The sequence below is a fragment of the Neodiprion pinetum genome, chromosome 6 (assembly GCF_021155775.2).
Source record: "Neodiprion pinetum isolate iyNeoPine1 chromosome 6, iyNeoPine1.2, whole genome shotgun sequence".
Lineage (NCBI taxonomy): Eukaryota > Metazoa > Arthropoda > Insecta > Hymenoptera > Diprionidae > Neodiprion > Neodiprion pinetum.
In genome coordinates, this window is record NC_060237.1 from 25,124,037 (window position 1) to 25,146,763 (window position 22,727).

General features: G+C 43.3%; 1 protein-coding gene across 3 annotated transcripts in view; it reads left to right on the forward strand.

Annotated features, from left to right (window-relative positions):
* LOC124221654 (myocardin-related transcription factor A) overlaps positions 1-20,919 on the forward strand; it is a 168,849-nt gene extending 147,930 nt beyond the window's left edge. For 2 of the 3 annotated variants that reach the window (XM_046631859.2, XM_046631861.2), the window contains 10 exons: positions 9,373-9,438; positions 11,733-12,029; positions 12,447-12,805; positions 12,882-13,166; positions 14,200-14,340; positions 15,638-15,821; positions 15,927-16,226; positions 16,334-16,986; positions 17,083-17,589; positions 17,819-20,919. In XM_046631859.2, coding sequence (XP_046487815.1) covers positions 9,373-9,438; positions 11,733-12,029; positions 12,447-12,805; positions 12,882-13,166; positions 14,200-14,340; positions 15,638-15,821; positions 15,927-16,226; positions 16,334-16,986; positions 17,083-17,589; positions 17,819-18,160 — 3,134 coding nt within the window. In that variant the 3' untranslated portion in view covers positions 18,161-20,919. The remainder of the gene's footprint in view (positions 1-9,372; positions 9,439-11,732; positions 12,030-12,446; positions 12,806-12,881; positions 13,167-14,199; positions 14,341-15,637; positions 15,822-15,926; positions 16,227-16,333; positions 16,987-17,082; positions 17,590-17,818) is intronic. The other variant, XM_046631860.2, reaches the window with a different exon arrangement.
* The last annotated feature ends 1,808 nt before the right edge of the window (positions 20,920-22,727 follow it).

Genomic DNA, 22,727 nt, shown 5'->3' on the forward strand with positions numbered 1-22,727 from the left:
GTAAGACTTGTTATACAAGACTTGTTATAATCTGCTTACCGGGAATTCACATTTCCATCCATTCCGATCGGCGAATACTTCCAAGAGCGCGCTATCTCTGTATTATTGTGTTTGATTCTAGGTGAAACCGAGCCACTCTATTCCAACTAAACCAATAAACAACGCGAGGAGTTCTCTGGCGGGCGTTTAAAGCACACTTAGAAGTTCCACGTGTCGTAGCGGTTGATAAATCCATTTTTCGCTTTTCGCTAATGGATCGGTTGGCATATGTAACATAAGCATTGCGCACCCTTCGGTATATCTTGAGCGTTGATTATTTTTATCGTAGAAAACAAGCAATTCGTAGCGGTACACGCGGTATTAATATTATTCCTTGTCTTTGAAGTCAAAGATGGTTATACGGGGAAAACAAATATCCCAAAAATACCGACGTCACGGCAAGAGCCTCGGAGCTGGTCGCACGTGAATTCAAGCCGCAGGGGATAAATGTACGTGAGACTTGATTTCAGGAGAGAAAATTGAATACTCGACCTCCGTAACCTGCCGGAATTCAAGCCGCACGCGTCCTTTACTCCTTGCATCAACATACCGGGTGTTGCGTGTGAACTCAATCACTCTGATTCGGTACTTTTGTTCGGTGAATTTTCGTGCACCGCCGAGACCATCGGTTAAATTAATTCCGACGAACAGAGTTGTCGTTTTTTTCCGTTCCTTCCGGACCATGCAGCAAAGAGAACGGCTGGACTTGAGAATAAAATTGATCGGGCGAAAGTCAGCGCGCCCGCATGCCGATGGTAGCTGCGAATTAGAAGGCGTGGCATTGGGAGGAGCGAAGAAATTGAATCGAGTCGAGTACACATGCTTACAACCACGCGACGCCGGGCGTCGGGCGTCGAGCGTCAGACAATCGCTTCGTATGCGTATCGACGCGCCATCGACGCACTAAACGATAGCCCGGTATAAGCCAGGCTCATCAAATTCCTTTCCTACTGTTCTCGCAAAACAATGGCGGGAAATGCGCAACTCAAAATTACTTTGCGAGAATTAATCGTCTGCACCGCGAGCTCGTCAACTATTGATTCCGTATAGTTTACGAATTGCGTCATTGTCACGCGCCTCTATACGGTTATTCATGATTCTTATTTACGCCGATCCATTCTTCCACGTATTCACCTGGCATGTATTTATCCGCCCATAAAAGAGGTCGAAAAATCGTCTCGTCCAAGCCAAAGATTAACGTTGTTACTCGTTTTACAAAGCCGCTTAATTAGAAAATTAAACTTTTGTGCGATTTTTTACAACCGATCGGTTTTTCGGTTTATTGCTGCGCAATAATCGATCCGAGATCAATTTCCCCCCACAAAAATCTGACTCTCACGAAATCACGATGCGTGTGCCATCTGTACAAATCTCGCCCATATTCACACCCATGGCTGGGTAATGCCCGGGTCGTGAACCCGGCTCAGCAGACGTTCGGATATCGCGCAGGGACACCAGGCATACACGAATACCGCACGTATGCGGAGAATGAATAAATATTACGGATAAAAAAAATAAAAAAATAAAATAATAGCTTGATCAGCGACAGCCTACCCTTAATAAATCACAATCTGGCGCTATTGAAGCTGTTTGTGGGTCAGTGGGTGTCATGTGAAATCGCGGTATCACACGCGGTGCGTACACACGTAACGCGACGTAACGCGTTTACACATCGGGCTTTGGGCACAATAGAAAAGTGATGACCGGCTCGAAACTCGCTCCATGGACACCGCGGCCAACGAGGAGGTGATCCGCGTGTCCGCACCGCGTGATGCAGAGGTCCTACGGATGCGCCGTATGTGCCGCAAGCAAACGTGTACGAGAACTTCCTCGTCGCACCGTCGCACGCTCACCTCGGAGCTTGCGCAATCGAAAGTTGAGATTGAAACTACGATTTTGTCACTCAGAGATTAGGAAACCATTTCCGAGCCACATCATCGGATTAGAGAGATGAATGCGTGCATCTCGCATCGTCCCGACTCCGGGAGGCTCCGATATATCGACAAGCAATAATTGGGCAACGCGCAGCGACGACGAGTCGAAGATCGGATCGTAAACGTTTCCGCGCCCCGCGAGGCGATCGCGCGGACGTTGATCATAAATTATAAATAATTAATGGACGAGAGCGTTTCGCCCCAAAAACTGCAGACATCCGGTCAGAATTCGTAAGTATTATTAGACCCGTCCCGTGTCACGCGGACCCGCCCCTCCCCTGCACCCTCAATCGTAACCGATGCCGCTGTAAAATTTGAAATTTTATCGATGCTCGCTGCAGCGCGGCGTGAAGCCGTCGTGTTAATGCGGCCTAGCCGCCGACGCGGAGACGATAATTAGATCGGTCTCTAACGGGGATCCGATTTATTATCGAGCTCACGCAACGTGGGGCTGACGACTACGCGCCAATATACAATGTATATAACGCTCCGTCTCAATCTAAAATCTTTTCCTGCAACCTCACAACGCATTATCCTTGCGCGAGCATGAATTATAAATTTTCAACAGTCATTCTCAATAACGCTCGCGTGTATCCCGGTGTTACATCGATTGTCGTAAAGAGATCGATCGGTAAGTCTTCTGAGAACCGATGCTGTCACGCCATTCTTGTTGTTTTTGTTTTTGTTTTTGTTGTTGTTGTTGTTGTTGTTGTTGTTGTTACTGCTGCTGTTCGTGAAGATCTCCTTAATGTCCGATGCGTTAATTAAGAAATCAACTTTCCGACAATGCCGCCCCTTGTGTTACTTAGCGGAATCACGCGTTCTGCATTTTAATGAATCGGCTGCCACCGATTGAAGAGCCGCCCAGTGGCCTCTGTGTTCCTGCAGCCGAACCCACCCCATGGGAATCGAAACCGTGCCTCCTAGACATCAGGGACGTCGGCCAACGAAATGGGATTTTACCGTCAGAACGGTATAATTCACCCAGTTTTCGCGGATTCTCGAAATACTTTTGATGCCAGCGATATCGGTAGTTCAAACCCGCGTAGGCGATGCGCGTTAGCTACCGCTAGCTTCAACGTTAGTGGCGTTTGTGGCACGCCGGTCTATTTTAACGTTTGAAAAATGTCACCGAGTTAGTGGAAAGATAGAAGCGGCGGATAGCGCAACGGGATAATGCGAGTTGGACGAGGAGGGAGTCATAGAACACGGGCGAACGAACGAACGAGATGGAAGAGACGAAGAGGTCGTCTTCACCGAAGAGGCGAAGAGGCGAAGAGAAGCGCAGAGAGGACAAGGGACGGTCTCCGGGCAGAGGCAGGCTTTATTTATACCCAAAGCTACGTATTATTGGCTCGCCCCCGCTCGTCGATCCCTGTGTATGTGCCCAAGAAACACACCGTCTCTGCACTATGCTACTTCCATTTTCATTCGTCGTTAATTCTCTCTTTCCCCCTCTCCTCTCTCCTATCTCAGGCACTCTCCGTTATCTTTCATTGGTAGCAGGCTGGGCGAAACTTTAATCGTCGTAAACGCTGTGCGATGTACGTATATATCGCAACTGTTCGCACGATCAATGGGCCGAGCTGATTACAGGAATCCCTAACCGCGGATGTACGCAACCGAATTCAAAATAGACCCACATATCTCTGCAGTTTAAATTATCCGTCTCACTGGCAGCCTTTCCCTCTCTTTCACTCTCTCTCTCTCTCTCTCTCTCTCTCTTTCTACCTCTCTATCCTTCTGTCTCCCGGTTCGCCATCCAACGCAGAACAAAATAAATACCATTGCTCTCTGTCTTTCCGTTTAGCAGGTCGGGGTTTCGATATACGGAATGGAGAAAATACCCGTCACAAAAATACCGTCGATCATCAAAGATAACAGACTAATCGTGGTATCATCAACGCGTTATCGTATCGTCAACCGACCGATCGCGAAGTCTGGAAACTTGCTGGTTTGTTGATCTAATTCCACCGTAACGCACCAACAGACTTTCGGTTCTAACTAATCTTGACGAATCGATAGCCCGACAGTCCGAAGTCTGCGTCTACGCAGTGGAATGGAGGAAACGTGTATACCTAAGAGTTTGAAAAAGAAGGAGATCAACCAACTATAAATGTCCCACTATACGAGAATTCTGAAAAAGTTTCAATGGTCATAAGCCTCGTAGAAATATCCTCCTAATTGTGAAATTAGAAAACATACTTTACCCAAAGCGGGATGTACAATATTTTTCTTGTCAACTTCTAACGCGACAGAAATATACTCGAGTCGTCGTTGACGATGCTCAAGCTGTTGAGCGAACGACTCAATTTTTGTACCTTGTGACACTGGTAAGCCTGGCTGTTCTTAAGAGTGAAATATCTGTGCATGTTTCAGAAAAAAAAAATCCAAAAATCAATCGACACCTTTTGAAATACACACCCAAACCGAGGCAACAAATCCCGGCTGACTTACGTAGGTATACGACTATGCAGCGTCCGCTGGCGCTGCGTGGCTTGATTCGTAAAAACTCGGCCGCCGTTGACGCCGGTAGGTTAAGATTCCAGCTAATGATATAGTAACTTCATCTTCTCCCCCGCGTTGCAGTTGCAGGCATGCGGTTCAGCCGCGTCTCGGCACCCGGGTTACGGCGGGCCTTACGTGGGGTGCGGTGTGTATAATAGAAAGAAGCTGCTCGCGAGTCCGGCTCCGAGTTGAGAAATTTGAGAAATTTCTAATTAGGCGCGTAATTATCATCAGTCTTTCTTTCGCATTCCCCGGCGCATGTCTCCGCCTCATTCGTATTCGTTCGAGGAATCTTCGACGCGGGATATTCGCCCCTCCTCGCCTTTCCCTTGGGAATGCCGCCATTGTATTTGCATTCTATGGCGAAGTCTGCTTGTGGCGATATTGCTGCTGTACATTGCCGGCGCTTTATCGCATGTACCATTTGCCCGCGCGTCGAAGATGCTGCTGGTGCCGACCTCCTCGTATTCGGAAGAATTAAACGCTCACGTGCGATACTAGAAGGAGGGGGGGGAGGGAGTTGAAGGGTGTGCGTCGAGGGTCGGACCTCCTGAGAAGGTACCGCGATCCACCTACCGGGCGTACGATTCCGATTTATCGATTGTCGGAAATCCGGAATCGGAAGTAAAAATTCGATTATCGCCTCCGTACAAGGAAATTTGCATTTCTCATTGTAAAAAATTAATCGACCAGTGTTTAGATAACGAACAAGCGAGAGGTGAGATAAATACAAAAAATGAACAAGTACATTGCGATTTATCTAAACGCGCCGCGCCCAACGGTCGGACCAACTAAAGCCCGTGCTACTGCGGCATCTTCTTGTACGTAAATTCCAAGCTTATCGTACACTCGACGGATAAACACAACGCTACCGGGCAATTAAAAAAACCAGCGCTGGTCATTTGTTTTCTTAAGGCGTCACCCCGCGCAGAGCTTGCGGTGTGATTCTTTTTAACGGCAGGTATTATCGAGATGCGTTTTTTCTTTCATTCTTATTTTATTCTTTTCCGGTTCTTGCTTCATTTGATAACGCAAGGCACACGTTTGCAGCCGTGACACGGAAATAAAAGATTTTTACCGTGTATCAACGGGAATATCTTGCAAGCAGTTTATATTCATTTTTCATTGCAGCAACCAGCCTGTCGCCGAGCCAATTAAAAACTCTACCGTATAATACAGTAAAAGTCTTGGCTAAATTTGCGCCAATTTATAGTCACTCTCTTTACACGTATGAACGTTTTTTTAAACCCGTTATTTATTTATTTTTTTTTTTTTCATCTTCATTTTAAATAAGATTTTTACCTTTCTACACACGACTTGCAGGACCGATAAAAACTAATTTAGACACATAAGCCTCGCTCAGTTGATCCTGGGCATGATACATTATAATTCAGCGAACTTTTGACATTTCAAGGATTGAAAACGATTCGGATAATTGATAATAGAATAAAATATACGTTGACACGAAGAGACCGTATGAATTTCTGTCCCCGGTATCGGTCAACTTCCGGTTGAGACACACGCGGTATTCACGTGGGTCGTTAGCCGTTCTTGAGATTCACCCGGTACATCGGTTAAGCATGCACACGTGCGTCTCTCGGAGGAGTGTTGTTTGAGCCTTGGCCGCCATGCCACAGCCGCGTTCTCGAACCTCGGCGGAATCGTCGTGAAACTACCTCGGAAACTCCGAGATATGCTGCAACGGCCGGATCGGCGAGGCTGGCCGCTTGCTCCTGCAGCGTGTCTCCGAACCGCTCGTGCCGCTCTGGTCGTTAGCATCTGTCTTTCCTGGACCACCGAGTCGTTCCCTCCTTCTTCTTTTATACACCCGGAGTTTCTCTCATCCTTCTGCTTTCGAACATTCCCCTCGTATTTTACACCACCGGACTTTTCACACCCGCGAATTTTGATCACCGAGGGGTCTTCCACTCGAGTAATCGTGATGTCAATATCATTCGACGTGACTTCGTAATCTCCGAAATCGCACCGGAATCGGTTGTGTTGAAATAAAATTCTGTGTTAAAAATCATGGGTAGTCATGAGAAATCGTTTGTGATTACAGTAATCTCTTTGTAATCTCAAGATATCAGAAGAAATCTCAGTAATCGTGAGAAATCACCTAATCAGAGTAAAATTTATTTGTCAAGTAATATCTAGCAACCGCTCTATAAAATGTATGCAAATATTGTAATCATAGTGTCACTTTTTTCTCGGTAAAATACCACCTTGTTGCCTCCATTTTGATCCTACCCTTTTACGAACCCTCCTTATAGAGCGATCAGGGGCAGGTTTCTGCATTACGTATACCTAATCAAATCATGATACCTGCAAGCTCGTAAAGAATTGCATAAATTCATATTTTATCAACTACTAAGAACATCATCCACCGAAAATTTTGATTCTAGAACTTTCGTGCTTTCGAAATTAAATCTGAATCACGGAGCATCGATATAACTTCTGTAACGTTTTTGTGTGAATTGCGAGACTCCAGTTTCTGGATTCATTGCGGATGAACTTGAGAAGTCGAGGTTTTACCGAAAAGCACACATTTATTATTATATTTCAGCGTGCGTATTTAAAATATTTACGTTACTCGTCAATCCGCTGAAGGATTTGGTCAGATTATAAGAATGTATACGTGGAATAGAGGATTGATAAAGTAAACCACTGCGTAACCGGGGTTCATTTGATTAAACTTACCCGCGACATATACGTATAATCATTTCACCATAATCTTAGCATTCAATAGTCTCGCGTTTATGGTGTGGATCTGCAGAAAAAAAAAAAAAATATCTCACTCAAGTATATCAATCAAAAAAATTTTCGTCGAACGTGAACATCGTTGATTCACCAAATTTTTATACACATCCATTAATTTTATCGCCCGATAGCCTTTGAAGCTGAAATAATATCGAAAGCTCAAAGAGATGAAATGATTATAATTCGTGGAGTTAGAATCGTCCAGTTTTTGATCGCCGATTGTGAGCGATGTAGAAACTGCGCTAGGGGGAAAAAGCCGCACGATCGATGCTTCGCTTCTGATCCCGATGTTCGTTAACCCTTGTTGAATAAAAAAGCCGGAGGGAATACATCGTGGCCCAGAAACCCGCAGCGATCGACCGAGAGAGAGAGAGCAGCTCGGGGTAAAAACAGGCCCTTATACAAATAATAAAAACAACCGAATTCCAGCGGCGGTTTTCGCCCTCGCGTTCAGCCGGCATTGGTTGCCCTAAGAAAAATCCGGTTCTCTCATTCCTCGGCCGCAAGGCGAAAGCTCGAAGGGTGCGGGGGTGCACACTCGTTAATCCGCCGCGGTAGCTCAGCACGCGCTCGGCAATTCCGCTTTGTCGTTTGCGGGCGTGCCGTGCGGGGTGCAGCAACGCGACATGACACGCGATAACACGTGGCCGACGGGGTCGGGGACTCGACGCACCGCGACGCCGACGTCGCCGTCGAGAACGGAGAGGGAAGAAGGGAGAAACGCAGTGAGCAAGAGAGACAGACGTCCTCGGGTATTTCGTCCGTGCGTCGTTCCCACTTTCAATTCAGATTGTGTGATTGAATTGGTCTTATTTTTGCATTCAATTTATGCAATCCCCCCCCCCCCCCCTCCCTCCCTCCCGCCATCCATCCACCATCCCCAGAGCGTATGTCGCGCTGCGTGTATTTATAACTCCCGCTCCTTTGTGTGTTAATTTATTGTATAGTTATCAACCGGTCGCCGGACCGGGGAGAGACGACGTCGAGACGCAAAGACGTCGAGGCGCTCCCCCGGAGGCCGCGACCGTGCTGCGAGTTTAAAAGAACGGAAACTTCACCGAGAAGAAAGAGAGGAAAAAGTGGGGAAGCGAAATGCAGGATTGTCGGTATTTCCGCGATGCTCTTTTATCTTCTTTATCCTATTGCTTATTCGGGTAGGTAATGGTCCCTGTATTTAAATCCTTTTCACACGTCCGGATCAATCGAATCGTCCAGCAGTCGGTCGTTCCATTTTTTTCCGTCAGCAAATTTTTTTTTCTTTATTATCACCGGAAAACTGTTCTTTCCGCAGACAGTGACTGCGCCTGAATTTGACAGGTAGGATTTTGTGTTTATAGGAAAAAATCATCTTTACGTTTCTGTATTTCTTTGGACCGTATATATAATAATCTCTGAGTAACTCTGGGCATCTCGACGTCAGTCACTTGGATGTTTGTTCTGCCATGTGTTTCGTGCGTTGAAAAATACATAAATAAATATATCGGCGTGTAATGGTGGTGTATTTCACGTGTTCCAAGTTCCGTCTTGTTAAAACCTCATGGAACTTCTCACCTCGAGAAGATGTAACGGGCGGCCACTGCGCGTTTATATAAATGGAATTTCCGAAGTAGTAAAAGCACGAACAGAAAAAATATCGAATGGAAAAAGAACAAGGAAAATGCGAAGAAACAGCTGTTGGAGACGCCGTTTTATATCGTCCGAAGCCAGCATTTGTTCGTTCGTTCCTTGAACCCCGAAAACTCTTCTAGATTCCCTCTTAGTCCTCCTTTTCCTTAAGAGCGTACAAGCCCGCCATATGGACTGGTTTATTCGGTACGCGGAAAGAAAATACCACATCTTAAGCAAAGCCCCGAGTCTAAGTGAGGCCAGCTTTGATCTGTCGTTTTTATATAGAACGTGTGGGATTCCGCGGCTGTCGGTCATTCGTCAAGAATAAACAAAATATCCGGCTGAGAGAGAAAAAAAAAAAACAGAAAAATTCATAGATTAGCTAAAATTTGCAGAAATTAATTTTTAATTCATACGAAATCAGCGCGTGCCGATGAAATTTATCACCTCACCGGTTATCAGTTGCGTTGAAATAACGCGTGGATGAATATAAAATTATATGTTCTTGTTTCTTCTGTTGCAGCGTTGAAGGTGAAACTGATGCTGAGGCGGCCCATAAACCAGCTGGTCGCCCAGGGTATCATGCCACGTAAGTACAACACGATTTATCTCATTTGTAAATTTGCTCTTTCATTCTAACACGTAAATCTTTAATTGCGTTCACTCGACAGGCTGCGCAGAGTCGCACTCTGACTTTTATACGCCTCGCGAGTTGTCTCACGGTTCAGCCGTGCCGCAATAAAGAGAGTTATTTTTGCGATAACCGATCGTAACTCGTCTGATATAACGGTGAAATTTTTTTGATCTCCGCGATATCGCCATAATATGATATTCGCATTCAGAGTTTATTATAAATTTCAGCCGAGCCGCTTATAGCCGCTGATTTACACTCGTATCTCACATCCCGGACTGCGTCAACGTTTTTGAACAGGCTGGTAAATTCTGTCACCCTATCGACGCTACGTAATCGCTCGATGAAAGAAGAAGCGCGTTTTTTCACTCTCGATATTCTTTGTCCCCGGTTGTTTGTTTCGCCGTTTTTCATGCCACGTCGCTTAGGTCCACTCCATCGATCCATTTACCACTTAATTGCAGCTTGATTGCCAATAACTCGCTGAGCGAGCATATAAACCTGAATAACTGGGACATGCGTTGAACGAAACGTCAATTATCAGCCACGTGTGGCCTGTTAATTAACTGCCGATTACAAATCATGTTTTTCTTCAAACACTGCACCAGTTTATTGTCATTTTTCTCTCGGATCTTTGATCGTCGACAAGGTCGTCGCATTCCAATTTCGTTTCATTCCTTCAATTATCTAACGCGAAGTATTTCTGTAACTCTCTATTTTTGTATAATACTGCAGTTAAAATAATCTAGTAACGGCTAAAATTAGACAGACTCGTATATCAACACGTACGTTTCGTTCATAATTTCGCGTATACTTATATTTAACGTTATTCAATTGCCACTTGAGCTCGCGTTCTCGAGTAGATAATAGTTGGATGCGTACCATCGCCTCATGTCTGCGTTCCTAGAACGAAATTCTTCAAGCCCATGTCGAAGGGTGAAAAGCACCAAAAGAAAAATCAAAACCATTCGCCATCGTAATTCCGTCTCGATCCTGCACAGTCGGAGAAAAGAGAATAATGAAAAAAAGGGTGGTAAATCAGAAGAATCTTCCAAAAGCCGACTTGTATATTTCTTTTCAATTAGCCAGACACTTACTATACGAGGCATTTGATCTCTGACGTGGAAAATTATGTAAAGTTTGCAAAAACTCTACGGGGTGAAAATGTTTCTCGGAATTCTGTAATTGGTAAAATAAAATATGAAAATATCATCGTCTCGAGGTACGATATTACGGTACATGTATAGCAAAGGAAAAGTGTCGCGAGTGATATAAAATTATAAGTTGCCTGATAGGCGTGACGCGATTTAACTCGTCGTGCAAAACTTCAAGTGCAGTGCATTATTGCAACGGGCGGCTGGAGGCAGCATCGCCGCGTCTGCAACAGGATTTAATTCAAAAGATTATAATCGTAAACACCTTTAGCAAGGGGGCAACGTCTGGACACGGCATGGCGTAATTATTTGGGTCACGCGCTGAAATATTATTCTTGTTACTGTCCTCGCGTGTTTATAGCACCTGATATATATAATCCTCCAGGCTGATGGAAATACAGCGCCTGATATAAGCTGCATGGATAGAAATTCTCTCGCCGTTTGACTTTTTCTGCAAAATTTTATAACGTTCTTCATTTTTTTTTTTATTTATTTTCATTTTTTTGAATTTTTTTCTCTCACTTTCTTTTCTTTCCATACTTCTTTCTCCTTCGTTTATGATACGCCGTTCGCAATCAATGTCGTCAATGTCTTCTTGCAGCCACCGTTTCTCTTTTTCTTTATTTCTGCAGACCTCGTGCCAAGATCTGCGACGCTAATTGAAATGAAAGATGCGTTTTACGTCACAGGCACGACGGGGGTAAAACTCGGAGCAGGATATTCGGCGTTATATGCATAACTGCTCGTCAAGACCCGAAACGCCGCGAATAGAGTGATTTTAACTAATGGTGGAACTCGCGGCTACCTTAGCAAACTGGATCGCTTATTTTCGGAAGATTGCCCGAATAAATAGATTATCACAGGTGCCATGGCTGTAACGCGAAGTATATGTAATACCGCATGTCTCTTACGTATCCACAACGCGATCTCTAGAGTGAAAGATGAATAAAAATAAAAAATACAAATAAAAAAAGGGACAGGAAGTAGAAGCCGGGGGACAGCTGCGATGAGTCTTGCAATCATTTTTTTTCATCTCCAAGCCAATTATCCTGAGTGCGAAAACACGCGAGATTATGGATGTCGCTTTTGGCGTTACAGCTCTCAAAACACCGCCGGCCTTCCACGAGCAGCGAAAGCAGTTGGAACGAGCGAAAACCGGGGACCTTCTCAAGGCGAAAATTCAGCAGAGACCCGGCCGGGAGGAGCTGGTGAGGCAGCACATCCTCGAAGATGTTGGACACGTGGACCCGAGCCTCGCTGAGAGGCAGCGAATGCTCAAGAAGGCGAGACTGGCCGATCAACTCAACGACCAGCTCAGCCATCGACCCGGTCCATTGGAGCTTATACAGAAGAACATTCTACACACGGAAGAACCGATCGAAAGAGCGGTCAAAGGTTCGCCTTGTCTCCTATTATCCCACACGTCTGGTTTCCCTGACCTAAATAATATCCCTTTCTTGCGCCAATCATCGCCTGGTTAACTTCTTATTTTTCTCTTTCTTGTACGCTCATTTCAAATTCGCAGTGTATGAGCATGTAACTTTATACCATATTACGTTATTACATACGTATTCTTTCAAAGTTACACAAGAAGATCAACTCGCTGAACGAGAACCCAGTTCCGGACAATTTATTACCTTGATTTGTTTGAGTTTATTGTACGCGACAATAGGGAACCGCGCAACGAACCAACGTATCTTATGCAAGCCGTTTTACATACACTTACCCATCTTCACTCAATTCCTTTACAAATTTTACAAGAATATAAATGAATAAAAAGAACCCTTGACCAACATCATTCCGCTTTTGCAGAGGGTCACATCCCCTTCAAAGCGACTTGCGAGGGTCAAGTAACGAAACCGCAGCATCCGGACCACTACATCACCTTTGAAGATGACTCCCAAAGCTCGGAAGGCGCTCCATCGCCCCAACTCGACGCCCGCACCGACGTCCTCGAGACCGCGGCGGCGTCCGCAGGTATCGTTACCGTCTCCTTGAGCATCCCCACAACCGGCGGCGCTGTGGTGGTCACCTCGACGTCCCCCGTTTTTCAGCAGGCTGCTAACACGGAACCGACGATACAAACCTTCGCCGATCTCTGCAGCAGCGTCGTCGGTACCCAACAGCAGCAGCAACAGAGTCAGCAGGGTCAGCAGCATGCGTCGACGCAGGTAACGCATTTTTTCAAATTGAGAAAATGATTTACAGTTCGAACTCTAATAGATCGTTGTTTTCCATTTCTTTCAGGCTAGTCAAACGGCCGTGCCGACGACGACGCTTCTTCCCCTGGCGCCGGCGCCGAGTCCGATGTCTCTTGGATCCACAACCTCCAGTCTAAGTCCGCTATCGAATATCTCGATCGCTTCACCCCCGGCGCCACCGCCAGCCGCCATAACGCCGAGGCCCCAGCCTAGTCCCATCGCGGCTTCGACGTGCCAAAGAAGTGACGCCCCCGGCAAGGATAAGAACAGGAAAAAATCAAAGACCAAAAGCCAGCCGAAGACTCGCACCATCAAATTTCACGAATACAAGGTAAGTTGACCTACCGTAAAAGTGTACTTCTCTTCCAATTATGTAGGTCTAAGATAGAATGTAAAATAGTTGGTAATTATCGCACCCGTTTCTGAATATTTATGTACGTTTGTTCAATTTTTTTTTTTCTTATCTTCTTATCGATATAACGTAATGGATGGATCGGGATGTCGGAAATTATATATGTACCGCGTGCGGTGGAACGGTTTTATTTTTTTTTTTTTTCTTGAAAAATTATTCAATGCATGAAGGCTTGTCGGAGAGTGTTGTGCTACTAACACCGCGGGGAAATAAGAAGAAAAGAAATAGTGAAAAATAGAGGAAAGAAAATATGGAAATGGTTGATTTTTTAATTTTTTTTTTTTTCTCATTCTTTTTTCTTATTAGACCTAAAATAAAGAACCACTCGAAGGTGGTGGCCCCGCAATGAATCTTCGCCGAAGAGTTGAGATAGTATCGAGTGATTAACTCGCTCTCGCGCACTCTCAGCGCGGTCCACCTCGTTAGCTCCGAGTAATTCAAGCGCTAATTGCACTCAAGTTCGTGCGGTCGTCACTGTCGGGATGTGTAAGTCGACGCTTCAAGCCTCAGTGCCAAGCGTTTCCGTGACCTCGCGTCTAAGTCCGGATAGAGGAAGTGAATAAAGCCCAACGAATCTCGATTCCTACCAGATCGCGAGGAGCCCGCTCCGTTCCATTCACATTTTACATATTATTTCACCCATGCCAATAAGCAGTAGTATGAGCCTTTGGACGAACTTGATCGTTCACGATCACCCGATGCGGTTTATTTAAAAAAAAACATGTTTATCACTTTCAATTTTATGTTATCCGTACAATTACTCGCGCTCGAATATGAATCATTTATCTACATGTAGTCTGACATGCATTGTATAGTATTGTTTCTTATTGTGGAAAACTTTGTCGTCCTCCCGTCTCCTCATGCCTGTAACATCTGATAATAAGTAGTGGGCTACTTAGAGCTGGAGTACTAATGACTAATAACTAATGCCCAGCGGTAAATGTTGTCTTAGGGTCCGCCCAATGCGCAAAAGTCTTCGGTGTCGTCTGCCGCCGCGGCGCTAAGCTCCGCGACGCCCGGCGAGACGAGCTACGAGCTGCTCCTACAACAGCAGCAGCTCTTCCTGCAGTGGCAGCTCGAATGGCAGCACAAGGTACTCGCACGACATCCAAACACATATACACACGCCGACCACCCTCCTTCACCCCCCTTTTTAACAAGCAATAATAAACAGTAATCAGTGTACCCTATCATCACATCTACCTATACCGATCTTTACCGACGGAGCAATGCGCTGAACCTTAAATCGCAGGCTGATATCTAATCTTATACATTTTGAGGAGTGAAATTATGAATCTTTATTTCTAATTTACGTATATGTACGAACTGTATATTATAAAGTGATGGAAAAGTTTTCAAAAATAATTATCTTGGTCTTATTATGTTATTCTTACCTGAGACTTGCGCATTGCTTTTGTCTGGATTTCAAAAGCTTTACAGATTTCACGTAATTTCTATTTTTTTTTTTTATCTCAGTATCGTAATTCTTATCTGATTATACACACTTGAAGTATGAGATTTATTTTACGTACAAATAGTAATTGCCCAAATTAAGGGAACTCGACGTTCATTTTAACTTTTGAACACAGATATCGTAGGTAGACGTTCTCGTATTGCGCGTAACTCACTCGAACATAATTGGGATCTAACGTATCGGAAATCAAAGACGCCGTCTGGTGAAAAGAAATGTCTGAATACTCAGAAATAATGGTATTTAAAATCAATTGAATATGATAAAATAAAGTTATGTGAGTTTGCACTAAGTTTTTTTTTAACTATTTTCGAACCCTATATTGCTTATCCGTGATCGTGTGTTAGATCCCCATGTGCAAGAAAAAATTAGCGCTTATGATGTGCGGTCAAGATAGTGTGACGCGATTTTAGCGAACTTTTAGAAATTGAGGATCGAAGCGAGAGAGGAGGCATCTGCGTTCGTCGACGCGGCTCAAATTACATTCCCCATGAATTCCGAAATTGCTTTTAAATGTTGATATTAAACCGCAGATATACATTAAAAATGATAACAAAGAAAATAAACTTAAAAACAAAGAAACCTGTACAAGCCCACTAATCTCGCTTGACCATATAACAGCAACCATATTTTGGGCAGTTAATACTTCGCAATACACACACTTTAATATAATACACGTTAACATATTTCTTCTTCAGTATCGCTATGTTAATTTCATTCAACGAACAATGTGTGTTGGTTTTCATCTCTCCTTCTTTCCTCTTCGTTTATTATTTGTTTACTTTTAATTGAGACTCGGAAGTACATCGGTCGCGAAAACATTAGTACCGAATACCGCGGTAGGCTTACTTCCCATTGTTTAACTCGTCACATATTCAATCGGTGATCGCAAAGTAAAGATATTTCATTTTTCTCACAGTACCCGCAAATCATACTGCCAGCCGCCCAGAAGCCACTATCGTTGACTAGTAGCGGAGCCAGTGACGCGGGTAGCGTAAGCGGAGGTAGCGTTAACGCTCCCAGCCCTGCACCGTCTAATTCGTCGACAAATCCGTCGGAGCAACCGCCCCTGAGGCCATTGGGAAAGCTGGAAGACATGAAAGGTGAGCTAGAAAAACCTGACTCTTATCATTATTCGTACTGAACTGAAATTCACGCCCAGGTATTTGAGAGGATTTTCATAATATTTTTGGTAATCCATTTTTCAGTGAGCGACCTCAAGGTGGAGTTGAAACGCCGGAACCTGCCTGTATCGGGATCAAAACCTCAGCTAATCGAGCGGTTGAAACCATTCACGGAATCATCCAGCGTCAATTCGACATCTAATTCAAACGGCCCCCATGTCACACATATGGGACACATCCTGATGGACACCCCGGGCCCGATGACGTCAGACGAGTCAAGTTCCCACGCGAAAAGTCCGGGATCCCCGATCAAGGATGAACCAAATAGCCCGAGAATGGATTCGCCGCCTGGAAGTGAACACGACGATCCGTCGAGTCCACCAGGTAGGCTTATCCCTTCCCCCCAACTCTTATCTTCTGGGATACAACCATAAAAAATCGCTTCCACCTTCAAAGACACCGGTTTCTGAACCATTTCGCGTCTTTTTCAGGCGACGACATCATCAAAGAACAGCGTAGGCGAATCGAGGAACTCCAGCGAGAGTTATACAAGTCCCAGCAGCAGCTGCAACAGATTAAACAAACGCAGCCAGCTGTGCGGGCTGAGAAACTTGTTCTTCAACAGCACATACAGAACAAAATGCAGCAGCAACAGCTCGCTCTCCACCTCCAACAGCTGCAGCATCTCCAGCAACAACAGCAAAGTCAGCAACAACAACAACATCAGCAACAACAAAACCAGCAGAGTCAGCAACAGACGCAACAGCAACACGCGACTTTCCAACAGCTCAATGCAAAAGCCAGCCTAGCAGCCTTCCTTCAAGCACAGCCCAACAACACAGCTGCCATTCTAGACTCTGCAACCCTGACAGCAATCAACAACAAAAAGAATCAAGCCAAAAACAACGCCACCGTTCAATTACCAACTGCGATCGTTCTCAATTTAGCTAAACCCACAAAGTTGAACGGTTCTTTGATCGGCGCTCTAGTTGCTCAGGCCCAGGCGCAAGCGCAGGCTCAGCAACAACAGCAGCAGCAACAGCAACAGCAACAGCAACAACAGCAGCAGCAACACCAGAATGCTAATACTGATGAGGGCAAACCACCTCCACCCCAATACGATGAAGCTGCAAAGTTGCTCAAGGTACCAAAAATTTTACTTTAATTATTTTGAGAAAAATCATTTCCTCGCAATGCCTGATTATTTAACATTCTCGTTGCGTGATTTTTTTTCTTCAAGGTGAAAATCGAACCCGTACAGCAAAAAAGTCATATTAAAAGTCAGGTGGTCGACGACGTGTTGGAAATCCTTATTAAAAATGGTGAGCTACCACCCAGTGCCGCCCAGGATCCCGCAACGCCGACGACCCCGAATCGGCAGTTGCCTCAAAACCTGGTCTTCACAGCGCCGGCTGATAGCCCCACGCAATCTATCGTTTTCACAGCTACGAGTCCCATTAGCCCAATCAGTCCGATAGCTATGGAGGTCTCGCAAAGTAGCTGCCCATCGCCACCTGCTCCACCTCCCCCTCCCCCGCCACCCCTGCCATTGGCAACATTCTCCGTACAATTACCGACTACACTGCAACAGGAGGAAATCCCATCGTTCAGCGCTGATCTTCTCACGTCTGGGACAGAACTTGATGCGGCAATGTTACTCAGCCCTCAATCGGTGCAACAGAGTTCTCCGGATCCGCAGCCACCGCAGGAAGTAACTTCGTCGGATAATGCTAATCTGGACTTGAAGGTGAATATTTACAAAATATTTGAAAATTGCCAACAATCTTTTATGTCAACCACATATCACAGTTGAATGGAAATATTTTATTTACAAACCGTAGTAAAGCCAAGGTGGAAACAATAATTTGTTTTATTTTCAATGACCTAATATTTTCGGGAAAAACTGTTCTACAATATTTTTCAAACTCACTATCGAATCTTTTCTGAAATTGGTTGGTCATGTGATTTTCCTTCAGGAATTGGGTCTTGATCTGGAAACTTTGGATCCGATGGATTTTGGACCACTGGACTGTGATCTCGGCGTGAAAATGGAAACTCCACAGGAGTTGATGGATATCGGTGACATGCCCATGGATATGGACGACCCGGACTGGCTAGATTCCCTGATGCCTCAGTCTCCGGTAACCAGTATCCATCAGCCAACACCACCACCTGCTCAGTCTTCAGCCCCCGACCTCTACGATCCATTGTTTGCGAATAGTCAGGACCCCTTTGATCTCTTTAACATGGAAGATTCTGACTTCAAAATGTCTGCTGATCTTTCGTTGACTTGGGATAAGGGTGACTTTGCTACCTAGCAAGAAATCAGCCTCTGGGAATCGGCTTTGTGTACTTAAAAGTAAACAATTCTCTCAAAAAAAAAGGCTAAATGTCTTTTAAAATTCTAGCGCGTTTCGGAAAGTTTGTCGTAAAACGAATCATTTGAACGATTAGCGCGTCCGCTCGTCTGTCTAGACCTTGCAAGATTAATTTATTATTAATTTTCATATTTCCGCCGTGAAGCTGTCGGCAAACATTTCGAATCAGCCACAAGCGAGATGACAATTTGGAGGGGGGTTGAAATGTTCGATAATAAATTGTGTGATCCAGAGTAAACCTGAAAATATATCGGTACAAAAAAATATTTGCGTTACGCTAGTAGACGAGTGGGATATGACCCAGAACACCCTGTAAATTTAACCAAACTTTGCGTAACGAACTTTTCACATGAAATGCGCTGAGCATACCTGATTAATTAGTGTAGCTTAAGCTAAAAGTATACTTAACACGTGAAGAGCTTAACTGGAACTTATCACTTTTAATAAACAAGTACGAATAGTCCATTTATAAGTTAACGAGGTAATTTACAACCAACGGAGCCTTATCTTTGGATTTTATCAAAATTAGAAACGTTGTTTTCTACTTAGACAAACATCTTGTAATTAAAGTTGTGACTCTGATTGGACAATGGCAATGAACCAAGTTTGACAAGAAAAAAAGATATTAAAACGGTACCGAATGAAACATGAAGTAGAGCAGTAACGAAAGAGCAATGAATGAATACGTTCTTATTCGATAACTGTTCGCAATGGAACTTTGATAGACGTACGAAATGTTTATCAATGATTCCAAAATTCTCCAAAGAGTCCTTTAAAACATTTTAGCTAGCTCTACTACCCAGTTCTATACTATCCTACGTCGTGTGCTGCTTGAGTTTTAACTGCAGATAGCGTGTGTGCTAAAACTACATATTGAATATAGCGTCGTCTGAACCTTACCATAATCGTAATCTAACCGCATAATATAAAGAATTAATATAATATTATACTTATAATATAATGTAAAATATATATAAATCATATCTGTCTGTAGCCAAAAGCCATCTATTTCAGCGCCAATGCCGCGGATTATTTCCAAATATTTTTGTTCAGTACGTCAAATCAAAATCATTGTGATCAAAAGAAACGGATTTACCTAATTTTCAAAATTTTGGCTAGCGATCATGCTTTATCACTATAAAGAAAATACCACTGTCAGTAAATGAAAATCCGGCATTCCCTTCGTCTTCCCTGTTTTTTTCCCTGTAATTATGATACAGTGAGCCAAGATTAATGATGGCTTTTAGGTGCAGATACGTATTGCTAAGCCAGAGCATGTGATGTTAGGAAATACATACGTATATTATAACCAATAATAACCCCCCTGCGAGAGTGCGATGTGGCTAGTATTTTCGTATTTTGTCGTTTTGTGACATTCCATGTTTTCAAACTCAAACGAACGAGAGAGTCGCCGGTAGAAATGGGCGTCACGACGCGAAAATCGGGTTGCGTCGCCTGTCTGGTGATCATGCAAACGATCGAATAAGTGACTGACCGAATGAATGAGTGAACCATCGAATGAATAAATAAATGTGTATGTGATAAAAATATGGGAATAATGAAGTATGTTTGAGGTGAGTTACGGTGCTACTAAATACTAACTAATTAGGCGTGCATAGAGCCAAATTTGGCGAAATATGCGTTAGTAATATTTTTAAAAAATCTAAAAATATCTTTTACAAAGATAATTGAATACAGCAACGTAATGTACACACGATTGTGTATTATTAAACGTCATTCTGGGTGATGGCAGCTGAACCTTGTAATCTGCCGTTCATTAAAGCAAACAACTAATCGAACAGTGGCGCTTTGGGAATTCAATGGGAGCTCTAATCAAGCACAGCTCGTTGGGTAAAACTTAACGCAAACATTCTCAATATCAAAGAAACAGCCAAAAGCAACATTCCAAACATTCATATACAGTCAGCCCAGCGGCTTCAGGCGGAGAGGGACGCCATGTTCCGGCAAAGTGACGAAATGAACCAATTTCACATGCTTGTGTTTAGAGAAATCAAAAATACAAGGTTTACATCTATTCGTGTAAATTCGGAAGAAAATTATAACAAAAATAAGAAACCAATTGATCAGAAATTAGAAGTCAGATGTAACCCAAAATGTTGACGCATTGATGTAAAATATTATTAAATAATAAATCTCGTCCAGAAGTTGGAGATGAAACCAACAAAATAAAAGAATTACAATGGAACGTGGTATAACCTTGGAACCGAAAGTGCCAAACCGACCCTTGCCACTACATCGACATCGCCTCATTACTCATCACCTCACGTTGCCATGACAATAAGCGTTTATTGTTCTGTAAAATATGTAATATAAAGAAATCGCATAAAAATGCGCTAGACGTAATATGATTTTTTGTTTTAGCATTAAGCATTGTGCAGCCATTTGAAATGGCCGAATGTACTAAGATTCAAACAAAAAACAGATAATATGTTATAAAACGACTATTGTGTAGTACGGTTTTGTATGTTATTATGGAAATTGTAATTATGTTAGCCGTAATCATTAAACAATTTATTGATGATTGATTTGTAATCTACAATTTGTTAGGCTGTGCGAATCTGGTAGTCTGTTGTGAGATGTGTGGTTTAAGAAAAATGAAAAAAAAAAAACAAGCATAGAAAATGTTTCAACATAGCGTTTTGTGAATTATAATATTTTGTATGAGCATGCGAGCAAAACAGTTTTGTTAAGCAATATTTGAATTATTGTAATGATATTTTAAGTAACATCGTAATTATTGCTAGAGAGAGTGTTATTTATTTTTATTTGTTGCAAATTTATCGATTGCCTTCCATTTGAGTATACATAAAATAAAAAATATTGGCTAAAAATTACCATACATTGTATATTCAATCACACTTACACCAAATTTCTTGCCTAGATACAATGCACGACATCCAAGCATTTATTTATCTTCTACATGCCTAGGTGCTAAGTATGTTAAAAGTCGACGTTTCGACACAATCATTAGTAACAAATTTTTCCATACGACATTCTGAAATTTTATCTTATTTTAATCACGGCGAAGAATCGCTTATGATTTCATCTCTCCTGTTTTACAGAATAATGTCGAAACCTCGAAAAATACCGATTAAGTGTAGATGGCGTTGAATAGATTTCATTTTTCATATTAAACCAATTGCCATTCAAATGAAACTGATCTTACTGTTAAAAAAGTTTTAGCAAGCAGAATTACTTGTGTATCTTTAGTTAACGGAAAATCAAACTCTATTACTCCTGTCGGCAAAACTTCTGAGTCCTGAGTCTCACTTACTGGTGATAGGGCGTGAAGGAATTATTTTTAAGTTAAGACAAAGAGCACTTTCCCAAAACAACAGCACGGCTATTCTGAAATCCATTTCTCTTGAGTGTGAGAGAATGAATCGGTATTTCGTACTTTGTCCGAACGTACTTCTTGAAGGAAATGCATTCGTGACTGTTGCCACATAATACAGAGAAGAAACATTCAGAAAATTCGTAGTTCTGGTTCAGTCGTCGGGTGGGGGCTTCTATCCAAGACTTTTCAAGAAATCGATTCGTTTTTTTGCATTTTCCTATTATTTTTGGTCTCGAAAATGTGTTCGGGTAACATCATGGTGAAATTCGTGATATTTCCAAAGTTGGAGGTTCGAAAGAGGCGATGCGTCGGCTATCAGTGCCTTATATCGAAGAAACACCGGCTCGGGGACGTACTTGCGACATTACTCGCTCCTTATCTTACCCAGATCGTAGTCATATTACCATTACAATGCCGACAATATGGTCTCAAGACACAGTATAGATGTAATTGTCGCGAGATTGTAAAGTGCTGGAATAAATTCTTCCATGCTCTATTCTGACGTAATTTTGCGTGAGAAAACGATTAAGCGCAGTCCCAATACGCTGCGGGCAACGTATGAAAAGTTAGAGCCCACAAAACGGAAACCTATGTTTTCGACATTTTTCAGCAGGTACTTTTTCCTCCGTAATGTCTCTCCTGTTGATCCCACGCAGTTTTCGCTGCGTTTTCCGACTTCCTGGGGGTCCAATTAATCAGGAGAGGGTCATACTAATCGAATCTGAGACCAAAAATTTTCGGTCGAAAAATGAAAAAAAAGTAAGGCTAACCCCTTTGTATTTTTGGCGAAAATTTTCGCGATTTTGAAAAGTGCTGGAATCAATTCTTTCAGGCACTATTCCGACGTAATTTTACGAGAGAAATCGATTGGGCGCGGTCCCAATACGCTGCGATCAGCGCATCGTAAGTTACAGCCAAAAAACGGAAACCTGAATTTTCGACATTTTTCAGCAGGTGTATTTTTCTACCCAATTTCTCTCCTGTTGATCCCACGCTCATTTCGCTGCGTTTTCTGAGTTCCTTGGGGTCCAATTGGTCGGGAAAGCGTCATCCGAATCAATTCTGAGACGAAAAATTTTTTGGTCAAAAAAAAAGGAAGGTTAACCCCTTTGTATTTTTGGCGAAAATTTCCGCGATTTTGAAAAAAGC